At 53.5% G+C, this 18,698-nt stretch overlaps 1 protein-coding gene across 1 annotated transcript in view; it reads right to left on the minus strand.

Moving 5' to 3' along the window:
- LOC123345956 (E3 ubiquitin-protein ligase TRIM39-like) overlaps positions 1 to 5,259 on the minus strand; it is an 85,077-nt gene extending 79,818 nt beyond the window's left edge. The window contains exon 1 of the mRNA XM_044983096.1: positions 4,840 to 5,259. Within this exon, the coding sequence (XP_044839031.1) occupies positions 4,840 to 5,259 (420 nt within the window). The remainder of the gene's footprint in view (positions 1 to 4,839) is intronic.
- Positions 5,260 to 18,698: the final 13,439 nt, after the last annotated feature.

Here is an 18,698-nt window from a genome sequence, read left to right on the forward strand (position 1 = left end):
CATTCAGTAAGGGGTTTACACTTTCCCTGACCTTCTTCTTGTTGCTAACATACCTGTAGAAACCCTTCTTGTTACTCAACATCCCTTGCTAGTTGCAACTGCAAGTGTGATTTGGTCTTCCTGATTTCACTCCTGCTTGCCTGAGTAATATTTTTATACTCCTCTCTGGTCATTTGTCCAAACTTCCACTTCTTGCAAGCTTCTTTTTTGTGTTTAAGATCAGCAAGGATTTCACTGTTAAGCCAAGCTGGTCACCTGCCACATTTACTATTCTTTCTACACAGGGGCGGCTCTAGACATTTCGCTGCCCCAAGCATGGTGTCATGCCGCGGGGGATGCTCTGCCGGTCGCCGGCTCCGTGGCTCCGGTGGACCTCCCGCAGGCATGCCTGCAGAGGGTCCTCTGGCCCCGCGGCTCTGGTGGACCTCCCGCAGGCGTGCCTGCGGAGGGTCCACTGGTGCCGTGGCTTCGGTGGAGCTGCAGGACCAGCGGACCCTCCGCAGGCACGCCTGCAGGAGGTCCACCAGAGCCGCGGGGCCAGAGGACCCTCCGCAGGCATGCTGCTGAAGGCTGCCTGCCTGCCGCCCACCCAGTGGCCGGCAGAGCGCCTCCCGCAGCATGCCGCCCCAAGCACGCCCTTGGCATGCTGGGGCCTGGAGCCGCCCCTGTTTCTACACATCGGGATGGTTTGTTCTGGCAACCTCAATAAGGATTCTTTAAAATACAGCCAGCTCTCCTGGACTCCTTTTCCCCTCATGTTATTCTCCCAGGGGATCCTGCCCATTAGTTTCCTGAGGGAGTCAAAGTCTACTTTTCTGAAGTGCAGGGTCCATATTCTGCTGCTCTCCTGTCTTCCTTGTGTCAGGATCCTGAACTCGACCATCTCATGGTCACTGCCTCCCAGGTTCCCATCCACTTTTGCTTCCCCTACTAATTCTTCTCGGTTTGTGAGCAGCAGGTCTAGAAGAGCTCTGCCCCTAGTTGGTTCCTCCAGCACTTGCACCAGGAAATTGTCCTCTACATTTATTTGCCAAAAACTTCCTGGATTGTCTATGCACTGTTGTATTGCTCTCCCAGCAGATACTAGAGTGACTGAAGTCCCCCATGAGAACCAGGGCCTGTGATCTAGTAACTTCTGTTAGTTGCCAGAAGAAAGCCTTGTCCACCTCATACCTCTGGTCTGGTGGTCTATAGCAGACTCCCACCACAACAACACCTCACACTTCTAAACTTACTCCAGAGACTCTCAGGTTTTTCTGCAGTTTCATACTGGAGCTCTGAGCAGTCATACTGCTCTCTTACATACAATGCAACTCCCCCACCTTTTGTGCCCTGCCTGTCCTTCCTGAATAGTTTATATCCATCCATCACTGTACTCCAGTCATGTGAGTTATCCCACCAAGTCTCTGTTATTCCAATCACATCATAATTCCTTGACTGTGCCAGGACTTCCAGTTCTCCCTGCTGGTTTCCCAGGCTTCTTGCATTTGTGTATAGGCTCTTAAGATAACTAGCTAATCAGCCTGCTTTCTCAGTATGGAGGCAGGAGTCCTCCCATCTTGTGCTCTTCTGCTCGTGCTTCCTCCTGGTATCTCACTTCCCCACTTACCTCAGGGCTTTGGTCCTTCCCCCCGATGAACCTAGTTTAAAGCCCTCCTCACTAGGTTAGCCAGCCTGCTTGCGAAGATGCTCTTCCCTCTCTTCGTTAGGTGGAGCCCGTCTCTGCCTAGCAATCTTCCTTCTTGGAACACCATCCTATGGTCAAAGAATCCAAAGCCTTCTCTCTGACACCACCTGCGTAGCCATTCATTGACTTTCACAATTCGACGGTCTCTACCCAGGCCTTTTCCTTGCACAGGGAGGATGGATGAGAACAACACTTGCGCTCAAACTCCGTTATCCTTCTTCCCAGAGCCACGTAGTCTGTAGTGATCCGCTCAAGGTCATTCTTGGCAGCATCATTGGTCCCCGTGTACCATAGATATCGTCCTTTCATACACAAGCAGTAAAATACCCTGGAAGGAGGCAGCAGACTCAGCTCTGCGGGCCCCAAAGGCAGCGTGGGAACAGAGATGCCAGTCTCAGAGCGGGGACGCTCTGCATCATGCAGACACTGAGGACTTCTCAAGGCCTGTGTTTTTAGCTAAAGTTTCACATCACTGAGCACAGGCCAGAGGGGAAATAACTGGGAAGGTTCTGAACGATCCCTCCTGCCGGTGAGAGCGAGGAGCTTAGGATGGTGCATCACTGCACTGTGCCCCAGGCCCAGGCCAGGAACAAGATCCACAGGGTGCTCTCATCTGTCTGCCAAGCTCGTATGTGACCTCCCCCAGGCAGCAGCTGGGAGCCTGACACCAGCGCCGTCCCATTAACTGCACAGGGTGAAGCTGTGATGTGGCTGGAGGTCAGTGAGGAACAAGGGACACACTCGGTCTGGGGGAATGTGTCACCCATAATTACAACTGCTCCAGAGCTGTAATAACCCAGGACTCTCTTCCCCTTTGACATTGTGTGATTCCTTCACCTGGCACAGCAACGTGCTCCTGCTCTGTCAGCCTGACTCTGTACTGCACCCAGGGGAGCACCCGAGAGTCCCCTCCTGAGCGTCTTGCAGAATCTCCCCATTTCACTCCTTCTCTTTTCTCTGGGCCCTCAAGTTCTCTCCCCCTCTCTGCCCAAGGGCCCAGGCTGCTGCTGCAGCTGCTGCTGAGAGCTCCTGGGGAGCTATTCGGTGACACCCCTGCGGTGCTGCTGCAGGGAAGCAGTGAGGGAAGGAGCCAGCAGGAACTAGTGAGAGACAGGAGGCGGAAAAGCAGCCTTTGCATTCATCAAAACAGCTTCATTAGTGAGCAGGGATCAGACTGGGGGAGAGGACAGAGAGACAAAGGTGGCTGGATTCTCTGAAGATCCACCCACAAAATAAGCTCCGCCCATGTGAGTCACCAAAAGGAGACACCATGGTCTGTTCACAGGAGATGGTGCATTGTTCAAAACCGGATGGAGTTGCTGATTGGCTCCAAATGGCTGCTGGGGCCGGTCTCCCCTCATGGGGCTAGAATATACCTTTGGGCTCTCTGGGCCTGGACCTTCTTTACTGGGTGGGGAAATAAGAGGTGGCATCTCCCAAACATCACCCGCCTGTGGCACCAGAAGGAGGAGTCACTGGCAGTACGTGGTGCTGGGCTGTAACTCTCCCTCTCCGCTCTCACAAGGTGAATGAAATTGTTAACAATGCTGATATTTAAAGGATCATCCCCAGGCACCTGAGCCCACCCGCCACTCAGGGACTGGAGCTGTTCACACCTCTCCGAGCTGCTGTGCCCAGCTCTCTGCATCCCTACATGTGGGTCAGTTTTCAGGTTTTCTTCACAACCAGAACAGCTGGAGAGTCAGTTTAACACAAAGTGAAAGCTGAGATCCTGCAGAACAAGGCAGTCGCAGAGAAGTGCCAGTATTTCCTGGCAGTTTCTGAGCCCCGTCAGTGAAAGTAGACGCCGGGACGTACCAGTGCTTCCTGCACCAGGCCCGGTGTCCTTAACAGGGCGAGTGGCTCTGGCCCCCTGGAAGGGGGGGCCTTGGGGCAGAGGGGCCAAGGGGGCTCCGCTTCCCACCACTGGTGAGCTCAGGGAGGGGGGTGGTTCCATTCCTCCCCCTCCCCCAAGCAACACAGCTGGGGCCGGGTCGCTCAGCTTCCCGCTGGCTGCAGTGAGTGCGGGTGCGCACCCAACCCCTGTTGCCGGCTGGCGCCCGGCCCCCTGCTAGTCCCTCAGGCTACCCTGGGCAGCAGCCCCCCCCCCCCCCCCAGTTGGCAGCCCTGCTGGTAGGGTCCGGCAGTACTGCCATGGCAGCGCTTTAACCTCGCTAGTGCAGCCGTGCTGCTGGGACCTACCGGCAGGGCCGCTGACAGGGGAGCAAATATCGGCTGTGTGCAGGCCGGGCTGGTGGCCGGCTCTTGCCAGAGCACTGCTCCGGCCCGCACCGGCCCACTTTCACCTCTACAAAGCACCCTGGTGGCCAGTTTTCAGAGCGGGATCGCTACTAACCGTGATGCTCTCTGTGTGGATGTAAGAGCTGCTAGTGTGAATGTGCTCTGCCTGCACAAGGAGCTAGGGTGCACATGCAACAGCGGCTTTAATTAAAGTGGCATCATTTTTGCCAGCAAAACTTTGCAGTGTAGACAAAGCCTAAGAGCTGACAATCACTAAGAGCAGGGTGGAACCTCAAGAGACTGAACGTATAGAGCTGGAGGCATTGGGAGAGAGGGCAGAGCGAGGGCAGGGCACGCTCGGGTGAGGGGGCAGAACAGGGCAGGAAGAGGTGGGGTGGGAGTGTGGTCTTGGGTGAAGGGATGGAGTGGGGGCGGGGCCTGTGCAGAGCAGGGCTTGAGCACCCCTGGGGAAACGAGGAAGCCAGCACCTGTGTTTTCTACACTCAGGCACTGTGCGTTAGAGAGAGGAAGTTTTGCCTCTCAGAGGCGCACAGGGTGGGGTGTGGTTTGCCCAGGTCACTGGGTGGGGGCTCGAGCTGGTTCTGTGTTGTATATTGAACCCAGCCCTTCTTGCTGCCCACTCCACCTGGCAGACGGGTTGCAGGTGCACAAAGAGCCATCAGCCCTGTTCTCTCTATCAGGCATTGGAACTTGCAGTGTTGGGGCAAAAATGTCTGGATCTTTTCCCATTACCCACAACCCCCAGTGCTCACTCCCCTGAAAACCAGGCCCCTTTCGTTTAGGTGCCTAACCTTAGGCAGCCAGGTGTGAAAGATTGTCCTGGGATTGATGGGGGATAAGCCTGGGGTCCTTAAGGGGTTTAATTAAGCAAAGTCAACAGCATTTCCTACCTTGTACTCCTGGGCAGCCTCCTCCACGGGAACCACCGTGTGAGACTTGTGGTCCCGGGATTTCTCACACACCCAGCAAATGGTTTCTCCATCCTCCTCACAGAAGAGTTTGAGACGTTCCTCGTGTCTCTCACACTGATCCTCCTTTTGCCCTTTTCCTGGTTTTAACCCCAGTTGTTTGAGCTTTTGTACAATGTTGCTCAGCTGGGTGTTGGGCTTGAACTCCCCTTTCTGGAACTGGGCTCTGCACTGGGGACAGGTCAGGGGTGTCCCCGCTCCCTTTTCCGCACAGTACTGGGTGAGGCAGGCTCGGCAGAAGTTGTGCCCACACGCTATAGTCACCGGCTCTGTCAAATACCCCAGGCAGATGGAGCAAATGGCATCATCTTTTATGTCCCCTGCTGTAGCTGGAGAGGCCATCGCAGCTGGGTGGGTGTCTGTTCTCTCTGCCCTTTGCAGGCAGCCAGCAGCCCAACCAACCACACCCACAGGCAACCCGAAAGCGAAAGAGAAAAAAATCAATGGCAAGCAGCCTTTTAAAGCTTTTTTTAAGCAGCTTCTGCAACCGGGAGCCAATCACGCGCTCCGGCAGGATATTCCACCCCAAAAAAAAAAAAAAAGAAGAAGCCACAGCCCTGAAAAGCCTCCAAACAAGCAACTTTAAGAAACGAATAGGCAGAGGGGATAAAAGTTACCACAGTGGGGTGAGCCATCTGCAGTGGATGCCAAAATAGGCCATGTGGCAGAGAGGCTGGTGTTCCTTGTTGGCCTATCTCAGCACCCCTCCCCTAGGGCTGTGGTGTTAAAGTCCATTGCCCCATATGTCTTTGGCCTGGTCTACACTAGGACTTTAATTCGAATTTAGCAGCGTTAATTCGAACTAACCGCTCAACCGTCCACACCAGGAAGCCATTTAATTCGAACTAGAGGGCTCTTTAGTTCGAATTTGGTACTCCACCCCGGCAGGTGGAGTAACGCTAAGTTCGACATGGCTAGTTCGAATTAGGCTAGGTGTGGATGGAAATCGAACTTAGTAGCTCCGGGAGCTATCCCACAGTGCACCACTCTGTTGACGCTCTGGACAGCAGTCCGAGCTTCGATGCTCTGACCAGCCACACAGGAAACGACCCGGGAAAATTTGAATTCCTTTTCCTTTCTGGACAGTTAGAATCTCATTTTGTGGTTGGACATCGGGGCGAGCTCAGCAGCACCGGCAGCAATGCAGAGCTCTCCAGCAGAGGAGTTCATGTAATCTCTGAATAGAAAGAGGGACCCGGCATAGACTGACCGGGAACTCTTCGATCTGATCGGTGTGGGGGGCGAGTAGTCTGTGCTTTCGGAGCTGCGCTCCAACGAACGGAATGCAAAGACCTACGAGAAGGTCTCCAAAGCCATGATACAGACAGAGGATACAGCTGTCATGCAACGCAGTGCCGCGTGAAAATCAAGGACCCCAGACAAGCCTACCAAAAAATCAAAGCGGCCAATGGATGCTACGGAGCCTGCCACCACTGCCCCACCAGTGACCATGGACTCTGATGATGGGACAGTGTCGACGGACAGTTCCTCGACGATGTTCACGGACGGGGAAGATGAGGAAGGGTTTGTGGAGGACGAGGCAGGCGATAGCGCTTACAACGCTGGTGTCCCCGACAGCCAGGATCTCTTCATCACCGTCACGGAGATCCCCTACCAACCCTCCCCGGCCAGGAACCAGGATCCTGAATCAGGGGTAGGAGCAGTCGGTAAGTGCTTTAACCATGTTAACTTTTATTCTTAATATAACAGGAATCTGAAGTGTGTGAAAAGGAGGTCTCTCTAGATATGGGGATAGAACAGAAATCCTCCTGGGAGAACTCCACGAAGCTCTCCTGCCGTTAATCGATAAGCATCAGCAGGAGGTTCCTGGGGAGAGCTGCCTTATTGGGTGCTCCGTGATAGCACACTTTTCCGCGCGAGGCTTTCATGCGGTATTCAGGGAGCACTGCCTCCCAGAGCATGGCTGCATAGGTCCGTGGTTCGTGCTAGATTTCACGCAGCATGCGCTCTCTATCTCCTTCAGTGCCCGTCCTCACGGTTATCTCGCTGGGAGACTCCTGCATCTAAGTAGGGGAAGAAATGTTACGTTACGCCTGGTCCAAAGTATTTTTAATAAATAAACGGACAGACGGCATAGCACAGACTCAGCACGCAGCTGCGTGACGAGCGTAACGGAAAGCCAAAGAATCAAATGGATGCTCATGGAGGGAGGAGGGAACGAGGACGCAAGGTATCCCACAGTTCCTGCTGTCTCCGAAAAGCATTTGCATTCTTGGCTGATCTCCAAATGCTTCTAGGGTCAAACACAGTGTCCGCGGTGGGTCGGGGCATATCTCGGCAATTTACGCACCCCCCCGACCCCCAGAAGTTAAAGGGAAAACAATCCTCTGTTGACTCTTTTACATGTCACCGTATCTGAACTGAATGCTGCAGATAGACGCGATGGTGCAGCACTCAACACCAACATCCTTGCTCCCCCCATGCTATGGATGGCTGATGGTACAATAAGATGGAAATCCATCCTCATCATCAGCCTATTGGCACATGGGGCAGTGCAAAAGGACTGGTAACCATAACGACCATACCAACTTGCTTGGGACAGGTCGGTCAAGGCCGCCTGTTGCTAATTTTTCATGGTAGATGGTGCAGTATGGCTGGTAACCGTCCTCATCATTGCAACAGGGGGCTGAGCTCCATCAGCCACCACCCTTCATTGTAAAAAAAAGATTCAATTGCCCTTGGACTAGCAGAGGGATGAGTGGCTCCCTCCTCCACACCCCTTAATGTCATCTCTGGACTATCATTGCAGCTGGAGGCTTCCTTCCACTCATTTCTCACAAACGACTACCTGTGTCTTATTCATGCATTCTATATTACTTCATCACACAAGTGGGGGGACAATGGTATTGGAACCCAGGAAGGCTGGGGGAAGAACGGAATGAACAGCTGGGGTTGTTTCAGGAGCACACCCTGTGAATAGCGTTCAGCTCAAAATTTATGCAGGATTGGACAGAGAGCAGCTGTGGTCTCTGGTTGTATGATACAGTGGTTCTCTAGTACACTTGCCCATAATCTAGGCAGGACTGATTCTATTTTTAGATACCCAAAAAGGAGGGATTGACTCAGGGAGTCATTCCCAAATTTTGCTTTTGCGCCCCTGGCTGATCGACCAGGGGCACTTATGACAGCACCAAATGGCGCAGTGCAAAAGGACAGGTAACCATGACCATCTTATTACCGTCTTCTTACCAGTTCATGGTATGGTAGACGGTGCAGTATGCCTGGTAACCATCGCTGCTGTCATGCAAAAGCATAAGCATGCTGCTGTGTAGCGCTGCTGGTCCGCCTCTGTCAGCGGCATCCAGTACACATACGGTGACATACACAAAAGGCAAAATAGGGTCCATTGTTGCCACGCTATGGCGTGTGCCATGGCATTTCATGGAAAACGTGCTCGAAATGATTGTCTGCCGTTGCTTTCCCGGAGGAAGGAATGACTGGCGACATTTACCCAGAATCCACCGCGCAAATGATTTGTGCAACAGCAGGCACAGGGGTCTCAACAAAAAATTCACAGAGACAGCCTAGACTCAGTTAATTGTTCGCAAAAAAGTATCATTGCAAGGAATTAACTAACTGTTTCCCATCTCACAGCTTCCACTGTCTCCAGACCTTCCACAGCATCCCCCTCGCAGAGGCTGGCGAAGATTAGGCGGCGAAAGAAAAAGACAAGGGACACGATTTTCGATGAATGTGTGGGCTGCTACCTAGCCGAGGCGGACCAGCAGAGGCAGTGGAGGGAGAAAGTCTCTCTGTACCAGCGCTCACACAGCGAATGGGAGGAGAGGTGGCGTGAGGAACACAAGCAGGCGACTCAAGCAATGCTTGTACTACTGAGGGAGCAAACGGACACGCTTCGGCGTCTTGTGTATGTTCTGCAGGACCGCTGCAGGACAGAGCCCCCGGCAGTATCTCTGCAACCGCCCTCCCCCGCCACAAAGTCACATACCCCCCTCACCCTAAATAACCAGGAGGATGCCCGCCCTGGGCCGTGAATACTGTCACTGCACCCCAGCAGAGTGCTCAAGTAACCAAAAGCTCTCATACCCTACGTTTGCATAAGTCCTTCCCTTCCGGACTCAAACAAGTCCCAATCCCAGTCCCATCCCATAACTGTGTACTTAAGTAATAAAAATACTTTGCTGTTAAGTACTGTTTCCGTCATGTTTCTTCACTGAAGACTGTGTTTGAATGGGGTCCGTGGGGAAGTGCGTTGCTAATTGCATAGGACAGGCACCTTTCCCAGGGTACAGACACGGGGGCCGGATCAGCAGCGGGTAACACACACAGTGCAGTCAGCAGGCACCGTGGTCGGTATGGGAGGTGGTTTCCAGGTTCTGTGTGGGCAGTGGGGATGTGACTTTTTAGCGGGGGAGGGCGGGTACAGATCTTATACAGCGGTCCTTGTCGTGGACCGCTGAGTCACGCAGCAGAGGAATCTGTATCCGTCCTCCTCCGCCACAAGGTCACATAGCCCCCCGCACACAGAATCCCAAAAAGGAGGGATGGCAGGCTCCGTTGAAACAAGCAGTCCGGCAATGCGGACCGCTGTAGGAGCGGGAGCCTGTCATTCCTTGAGTTTAGAGGCGGTCTTTACATCAGCGCACACCCTACCCACCGCAGTCTGCGTTCCAGTTTCGACCCTGTAACGAAAAGTCATGAATAAAGAAACCTCTCCTCAGTAACAGTGTGACATGTATTTTATTTTTACACGTGTCTTGGAAGTGGAGGAAACGGGGAGAACGGGGTATTTAACCGAAGAGGAGAGTCAACAGTAACTGGGTAAAGAAACAGGGGCAGGTTCAGCTTCTCTGTAAAGAAACTGAACAGTCACAGGTCACGCTGCTCGCTGCTCGCTGGTATTTAAAGAGTTCCTTGTCGCTGTCCCAGGCGCCTGTATAGGGCTTCATGAGCAAGTGCATTAGCGGGTAGGCTGGGTCACCGAGGATCACTATAGGCAAATGCACATCCACAACAGTTATTTCGTGGTACGGGAAGAAACTACCTTCCAGCAGGCGTCTGAGCAGCCCACAGTTCCTGAGAACACACGCATCAGGAACCTTGCCCGGCCATACGACGTTCATGTTGGTAAAAAGGCCCCTATGGTCCCCCAGTGCTTGCAGAACCATTGAAAAGTAGCCCAATTTCTCAGCAGCTGAATGTGGAAGAGGTGGACGATAAAGTGCGAGGAGGAGAAAACGGCGAGGATCGCAGCGGGCTCCATGCTTGCAGTGCTGTGGCGTCCATGCTGTCACTGACCAGAAAAGTGCACGAACAGATTGCCCGCAGGCGCTTTCAGGGAGGGAGGGAGTGAGGGCGTGATTGACGGTTCAATGACGACAGTTACCCAAAACCACCCTCGACACATTTTTTCCCCCAGCAGGCATTGGGGGCTCTACCCAGCATTCCAATGGGCAGCGGGGACTGCGGGAACTGTGGGATAGCTTCCCACAGTGCACCGCTTCGAAAGTCGACGCCGGCCCCGTTAATGTGGACTCAGAGGTTCGAATTAGTGTATTTAGTATGGATACACAAATTCGACTTCATAAGGTCGAATCCACAAATTCGAATTAAGTAGATTCGAAATAGTCCTGTAGTGTAGACAAGGCCTGTGTTACATAAAATAATTCATTGCCACTTGATGTGGCTCTGACCTGCTGTTCCCATGGCCTGACGGTTACTCTGTTTCCTAGAAGCCACTGTAAATGCAGCTTCACTCTATTTTAGTTATTTATTTTTAACTGCTTTTTAAAGCAGTGTTTTGGTTACTCCTATTTTCCTCAGCGCGCTTTGGTTAACTCTGTGCGCATGGATGTCATTGTGCTGCTCAGTGTACGGTTTTAATAATAAATAATCATAGAAAATAATAATTGATGCCACAGGTTGAACCTCCCTAATCCGGACTTCCCTAGTCCAACAACACCCCTGGTCTGGCATAGTCGGTGACCCAGTGGGTGCTCCGGGGCTAGAACACTCAAAGTGGAAAAACTGACGGGCTGGGGCCAGGAGTGTTGTGGGACCAGGGAAGACTGGAGCTGGCAGCAGCCGGAGGAGCAGGGGGCCAGCGGCTGGGAGCTGAGTCCCTGGGGAGCAGAGCCCTGGTGGGCCGGGGGCCAGCAGTGGAGCCCCAGAGTCCCAGGAGAGCGGAGGGGCCGGTGCCCCACGGACAACGGCCGGGAGTGGTGAGGCTCCCATTGACCTCCCCTGATCTAGCAAATTACCTGGTTTGGGACTAGTCAGATTCTGAGGGTGCCAGACCAGGAAGGTTCAGCCTGTAGTATTTAAGCAATCACTTACAGCAGGGGTTCTCGGCCCTGGGCCGCAGCTTGTTTTGGGTAAGCTCCCGGCAGGCTGTGAGGCGCTTTGTTTACCTGAGCATCTGTAGGTCCGGCTACTCACAGCTCCCAGAGGCTGCGGTTCACTGGTCCTGCGCGAATTAGCTACACCTAGCTAGGGATAAAACGGAATCAGAAGAGGGTCTATAAATATGTTCGGAGCAAGAAAAAGACGAAGGAAAGTGTAGGCCCCCTACTGAGTGAAGAAGGAGAGCTGAGCTAATAACCAACAACCTCACCCAGACTGAGTGTCAGACACCAGGGCCTGCACCAGAGCCAGTCTCTGGCCAAGCTAATCAGCACAGCTGGCCTGCACTAGGCTGCTTGACTGGCTACAGCACCTGACTGGTTGGGAGAGTCAGCAGAGCAGCTCTTAAGCAGCAGGAGCACTTTAAAGGCTGCTCAAAGCATCAGGCACTGCTGGGATAGCACCTGCCTTGTTCTAGCCTTGCCCCTGATTTGCCTCATTCCAGCTAACCCAGTTCTGACTCTTGACTCAGGTTCCTGACATCAGCTCTGGCTTCAAGCTCTGGTTACTGACCCCTGTTCTGACCTGGCCTTAGGCATGATTGCCCAGTCACTGACACTGGGGTGTTTAATGCCTATTTTACTTCAGTCTTCACTAAGAAGTTTAATTGTGACCAGATATTCAGCACAATTAATATTAGCAGCAAGGGGGGAGGAATGCCAGCCGAAATAGGGAAGGAACCACTTAAAGAATATGTAGGTACGGTAGATGTATTCAAGTTGGTGGGGCCTGATGAAATTCACCTGTGGGCACTGAAGGAACTGGCTGAAGCCATCTCAGAGCTATTAATGATTATCGCTGAGAACTCCTGGAGGACAGAGGAGGACCCCCTGGAGTGAAGAAGGGCAAACATTGTACCTAGCTTTAGGGGAACAAAGAGGACCCAGGGAATTTCAGACCAGCCAGCCTAACTTCAGTACCCGGAAAGATGCTGGAACAAATATTTAGAGCACTCTCCTATGTGGTGTGGGAGACCCCAGCTCAAGTCTTTTCTCTCCCTCGGAGGGGACGTGAACCTGGATCTCTTTCATGGGTGATGGGTATAATAGGCCAGAGGAGGCTAAGAGTCCCCAAACTGAGGCCATGGTGCTGCCCTGAGACCCCAACCTTGCTCCATCTCTCCCTCAAAGAGGGGGCTCATCACAGGCTGGTGGCTTGGCACTTGGGCTGGCTGGCCACCAGGGGTGGCTTGGGCCAGCGAATGGCTTGGGTGGACCAACTGGCAGCAAGGGGTGGCTTGGGCTGACCAGCAGCTTGGGACACAGGGGGACTCGGGCCACGGTGGGGGTGTTCGGGCTACTCTGGCTCTGGTGGTGGGCAAGGGGCCTTGGACAGGGGGGCAGAGTTGGGGGCTAGCCTCCCTGAATGGGGGGTTCACCCACACCCATAGTGTCTTCACATGGCAGGTGAGTGCTCTAGTCACTGGGCTGAAAGTGATGAGGCAGACACCCCTCCTCTGGCCAGATACTGAATTGGACCAGATCTGCTGGTCCGCCTCTGAGCAGACCTGATGAACGGGGCCCTGAAGGTAAGATAAAAGCAGAGGGTGACCTATTTTCCCCTGGGTCATGCTAGGGATTGGGCAGGAGACAGGTGTGTGGGTGCTTAGTGGGGGTGGGCAGCACTGCACATGTCTGGAGCAGGAAACACAGGCCCTTTTAGGGGACTGCTACAGCACAAACCTAGGTAAATTCCAAGTGAGTTTAAGTTTTTGCTAGTTAGCAAATTCTGAGGGAAGCAGTTCCTGACACACTGACCAGTTCCAGCTGCCTGGATCTCAGCCCCTTCCCCCCTGGGCTCCAGAGCTGGAGTCCCAGTGCCTGCACTGAGACCCTCTTCATGAATGGCCTCCTGCTGTAAGAAATATGGAGCAATAATATGTGAGAGAACCGACTAGGACTGGATCCTGCAAACCCTCCTGTTTCAATCATCATGTTGGTGACAGGTAGGGTGATCAGATAGCAAGTGTGAAACATCGGGACGGGGGTGGGGGGTAATAGGAGTCTATATTTAAAAAAGCCCCAAATATCAGGACTGTCCCTATAAAATCGGGACACCTGGTCACCCTAGTGGCAGAGGTGCTGCTGTGACTAAGAGCTGCTGGGGAAGTGTGTGGGGGGCTGTTGGGGAAGTGGCAGGGGTGCTGGGGAGATGAGGGGGAGGTTGCAGCGGGTGTCTGTGGCTGGGAGCATGAGCGCCACTGAGCAGCAGGGACAGGGCCCCATCTGAGCTATTTGCTCCCGCTCCTGTTTTGGAAGGGGCTGGGGCTGGGGCCGGGCGAGGGAACTCATGTGATTTACCGGAATCCAGCCCGTTGGTCCGCCCGGACTCCTCCTCTCCGGGCTGCTGATCCCAGCACAACAGTGACAGACCCTGCGCCGCTGATTTCACTGAAACTCAGACTGGGGCATGAGAGCTCCCTCCGGGAGGGAGGTGCTTTTTCCGCTGGCTGGACCAGCCCCTGGGGCAGCCCCGGGCTCTGCCGACACCGGCTCCGGAGCCCGCAGCTGAGGGGGGAGACCCGGGGGAAGGGCCGGGGCCGGGCAGGAAAGTGACTCTGCACCAACGGCCCCTCCCCGCCCCAGCTCTGCTCCCGGGGGGGCTGCGAGTCCCAGAGCTGCTGCCCGCCCTGATCACCCCCGAGCGCCTGCAGGAGCCGAGCCAGCTGCAGCCGGTGCAGTGTAGCGATGTGCTACTTACAGTGTAGTGAGCGTGCTCAGTACATCTGCTGAAGCCACTGCCCTTCACTCTGCCCTTATTAGCTGTAAGAATCTGTGGACCGCTCTTGACAGGGGTTAAAAAGGGGCAAATCGGAGCAGGGGGGTGGCCAGGTTCTGAGCGGTGGTGAAAATTGACTGATCAGGGGGTCAAGCAGCTGGAGGCAGCGTTAGGAGAGGGGCTAAAGGCAAAATCAGGAATGGCGGGGGGAGGCAGAGTTAATCCCAGGAGGGAGGCGCTGGCAGCAGGGCAGTGGCGACAGCAAAGGTTACTGGGCATGCTCACTTCGGGTGCGGATGCTCAGTGCAGCCAAAGTAGGGAATCGGGAGCGGGAGCTGTTTCTGTCGTTACAAGCGTAACAGGGTTAGTTTCACTTTCCTGAGCTCAGAAATATGCCCCGCCTGCAGCAGCAGCAATTGGGTGTTTCCCTTCCTGGGACTGACTCAGGCTGTTTGCTGAGCTGGAGCCAGATCACCTGTAACATTCCAGCCCTGGGGGCTTTGGTGAGAAATGTCCCAACAAGGCTCTGATCCTGCAATCCGCCCCCTCTGCTGGTGTGTGTGTGGGGAGTCACTGGGGCTTCACACGGACATCAGCTTCCCCTTGTCCTGCTGAGCTGACAGGAGTGATATTTAGGCTTGGCAGAATTCATTTGATTTAATATGTAATTTTGACAGACAAAGAATAATATTTATTTGTAAGACTTTTTTTGTATTTATCTATTTAAACTTTCAGAGTTTCAGTTTTTATCAATATTATTAATATTAATATTATTGTTCAGAGTTGTGGGAAACTGGGATAGGGGCATTCAGACAATATTTTAGTCAGACAATAAATTAGTTTATGACAGTCGACACAGAGTCAAAAAGTTAAAAAGTGAAACTGTTAAAACACAAATTGTCAACATCACATGTCGAAATATACTAAGTAAATCTCCTTAAATCAAACTCTAGTAAGTTCTCAAGCAGCATTTTTCTTACTGTGCCTATTTGAAAATTTCACTTATCAATGGAAATATTTTTCCATGGTTTGTGTGCGCAAAGTGAAATCAATATTTACTGACATCTACCAATAAAATCTAATCCTTCTGAGTCTAGGGATATTCAATTCATAGGCCAAAAACGTGGTTAAACTGGAATCAATGTTTCAAAGGCCTGATTGTGACATACGCTAAGGCAACTCTGCCTCAGTGTAAAGGAGATGCAGTGTCAAAAGCGTTGCCACCATTCAGGATTTTATAATGAGTCTCATGAACATAAGAATGGCCATACGGGGTCAGACCGATAGTCCATCTAGCCCAGTATCCTGTCTTCTGACAGTGGCCATTGCCAGGTGTTTCAGAGGGAACAAACGGAACAGGGAATCATCAAGTGATCCATGCCCTGCCGCCCAGTGATGAGCTGCCAAAATATTAACAACCGGTTCCCTCCTCCTCACCTCACGTGGGGGTTGTGCCCCCCCCGGGGGGTCGTGCCCCATCCAACCCCCCATGTTTTTTGACACCACCCCTGGATCCCTGACCCACCCACCCCCTTCCCTGTCCCCTGACTGCCCTTTGCAGCCCCATCCAACCCCTCCTCTCATTCTTGATGGCCCCCTGGAATCCCTGCCCCATCCAACAACCCCTTCTCTCTGCCCCTGAGTGCCCCCACCACCTCATCCAACCCCTGCCCCTTCCTGATTGCCCCCCAGGATCCTTGCACCCATTCAATCACCTGTTCCCTGCCCTCTGACTGCCCTAACCCCTATCCACCCCTCCACAACCCACCGAACACCTCCTCCCTGCCCCCTGCCCCCTTACCACACTGCCCGGGGCCGGAGCCGGGGCTGCTCTGCCCGGCTGGGTAGGCACCGGTGCCGGAGCCGCAGTTGCACGTGCGGGAGCCGACTCCCCAGGCCGGGCCGGCACCGGGACCGGAGCCAGAGCCACAGCCGCGGGAGCCGACTCCCTGGGCTGGGCCGGCGCCGGGACCGGAGCCGGAGCCGCGGGGCCCGACTCCCTGGGCCGGGCCGGCGCCGGAGCCGCAGCCGCGGGGCCCGACTCCCCGGGCCGGGTCCGAGCCATGCAAGCGGGACCAGCCCGAGCCGGGGGTGCTTCGCTGGGACCGGGCTGGGGCACTCAGCCAGGGCCAGGAGGAGCCGTCCCGCCCCCTCCCCCACACGCCCGGCTTACCTGCCTGCTCCTTTTTTCAGGCTTCCCGCGAACATTTGATTCGTGGGAAGCAGGGGAAGGGGAGGAGAAGGAGGGCGGAGCGTTCAGGGGAGAGGGGGAGGTGAGCTGGGGCCGGGCAGACAGCTGCCCGAGCCTTTGTTAAGTTTAAAAGCTTTTTAGAATCGGTTGTCCTGGAACAACCGGTTCTAAAAAGGCTTCTAAATTTAACAACCGGTTCGCGCGAACCGCTGCGAACCAGCTGGAGCTCACCACTGCTGCCGCCCATTCCTAGCTTCTGACAAACAGAGGCTAGGGACACTTCAGAGCATGGTTTTACCTGATATTTAGTGTGTTTGTTAAAGCCCCAGGTACTGGAAGCATGTGACGAGGTGAGACTCTTGGCTTTTGTTTCCTAAACAAAGGAAGTTTCTTGGTTACAGAGAAAAACTATAAAAAGGTGATCTAAGTGCAGCCTAAAGGGCTGAGAAGCCAGAAGGCAAATCGAAAGAACTCAACATTTATCATTTTTATGTCTCATAAAAGGCAGTGGTGTCATTTTGGGGGTCTCGACTCATGATTTTCAAAAGTTTGGGGTTAGCAATCCTGTGCCACTGAGAACTCAGGCCGTAAATCTCTATCTGCTACCCCTGGAGACCCCCCTAATTTAGTGCCATCATTTATCTAAAACAGAAGAATTAATAGAAAGGGAAGTAGACAGAGAGGGCAAAGTGTGGGAATGCGCATGGAGCCGGGCTGTGGGCCCAAGCAGCAAATGAGCACAGCTCCCCTGTATTGGGGGTGAAGTGAAGAGATAAATTAGAATGTTCATTTTTATGTTTAGGTCCTTAGAGGCTTTGCTGGAGACAAGAGGCCTGAAAACAAACTGATCACTGCAAAGGCAGTACAGTCAGCACCACGTCATCCAAAATCTTGAGTTTGGCTGAAGGAAACACGAGGGTTTTCTTCTAAAAAATTACATTCTGGAGTGTTTGTTTGTTTCTGAGCTGCCATGTTCTCAGCTTTTTCTTCTCAGCCATGAAAGCAAGAAACTGACCTTTGTTAAAGTGAGAGCTGAGATTGTCAGTTAATCACAGGATTCCAGGAGCTGGGGTGTTAAGAGAAACACCAGCTAGTGAAGGAGTCAGTGTGAAATCAGGAAAATTTGTGACAACCCCAATGTGAAGTTTTTGGGAGTTGATGTGACAGGAAACAGCTGCACTTCTAGCGATTGCAGGTCCGTATCTGGCCCCCATCCCTGCACTGTCTGAGCAAGTCACAAACGCCAATGGGCTTAGCCTCGTCATACTGCTGTGCAGAGACGACCCAGGCCTGCCGATGGTGGGGGGGGGCACAGAGTGAGGGCTGCACCTTCAGCTGATGTTACTAAACATGCTCAGTCTGTGTGAAAAGACGGTTACTCACCTGTAGTAACTGTTGTTCTTCGAGATGTGTGCTCCAATCCATTCCAGTTAGGTGTGCGCGCCGCGCGTGCACGGCATCTCGGAACTTTTTTACCCTAGCAACACCGGCGGGCCGGCTGGCGCCCCCTGGAGTGGCGCCGCTATGGCGCTAAATATATACCCCAGCCGGCCCGTCCGCTCCTCAGTTCCTTCTTGCCGGCTACTCCGACAGTGGGGAAGGAGGGCGGGTCTGGAATGGATTGGAGCAACACATCTCGAAGAACAACAGTTACTACAGGTGAGTAACCGTCTTTTCTTCTTCGAGTGATTGCTCCAATGCATTCCAGTTAGGTGATTCCCAAGCCTTACCTAGGCGGTGGGGTCGGAGGTAGATGTCGCAGAATGCAAACTGCTAAGCCAAAGGCTGCATCAGCTCTGGACTGCTGGGCCAAAGAGGCACTGGTCCGGATAGAAGACCAGGTAGAAGCATGACACATCCCCTGGAAGGGTATGTGAGCCAGGAAGGCAGCAGAGAAGCCTGAACCCTGGCGGAATGTGCAGTCAGGTGGCGCTATGGAACATGGGCCAAACACTGGAGATGCGTATGCATGACATCATTGAAGATGAAATCCTCTAGGAGGAGACAGGTATGCCCTTCGTCCAGTATGGCGGTACGATGAAGGTTTTGGGGGCGTTACAAGCGGGCTCTGCCTGCTAGATATAGATTGCAGACGCCCTACGGATGTCAAAGGAGGGCAATCGTTGCTCTCCACCGGAAGGAAGATATCCTGGTAGATATAAAAGGCAGACACCTCCGTAGGGAGGCAGGTCGGACGTGGTAATAACTGCCCTTGTCCTTGAGGAACACAGTATTTCAAGGAGCATGTTGACATTGGCTCGAATAGGGCAATCGTAAAACTGGGCAGAACCAGAATGAAGAGCCAGGTTTATGGCGGGGCCCCCCTGGGGGGGTGTATAAACGCTCCAAGCCCTGAGGAACCAGATGGAATGGAGCGGGATCTTGGCGGGAGAAACATCGCGCGTTTCGGAGCAGTATGAGAAACGCTTTCACTCGGCTAGATACTTGAACCGAATGGACGATTGTCTACCACCCCGGAGAATTTCGC

The sequence above is a fragment of the Mauremys mutica genome, chromosome 12, assembly GCF_020497125.1.
Source record: "Mauremys mutica isolate MM-2020 ecotype Southern chromosome 12, ASM2049712v1, whole genome shotgun sequence".
NCBI classification, from domain to species: domain Eukaryota; kingdom Metazoa; phylum Chordata; order Testudines; family Geoemydidae; genus Mauremys; species Mauremys mutica.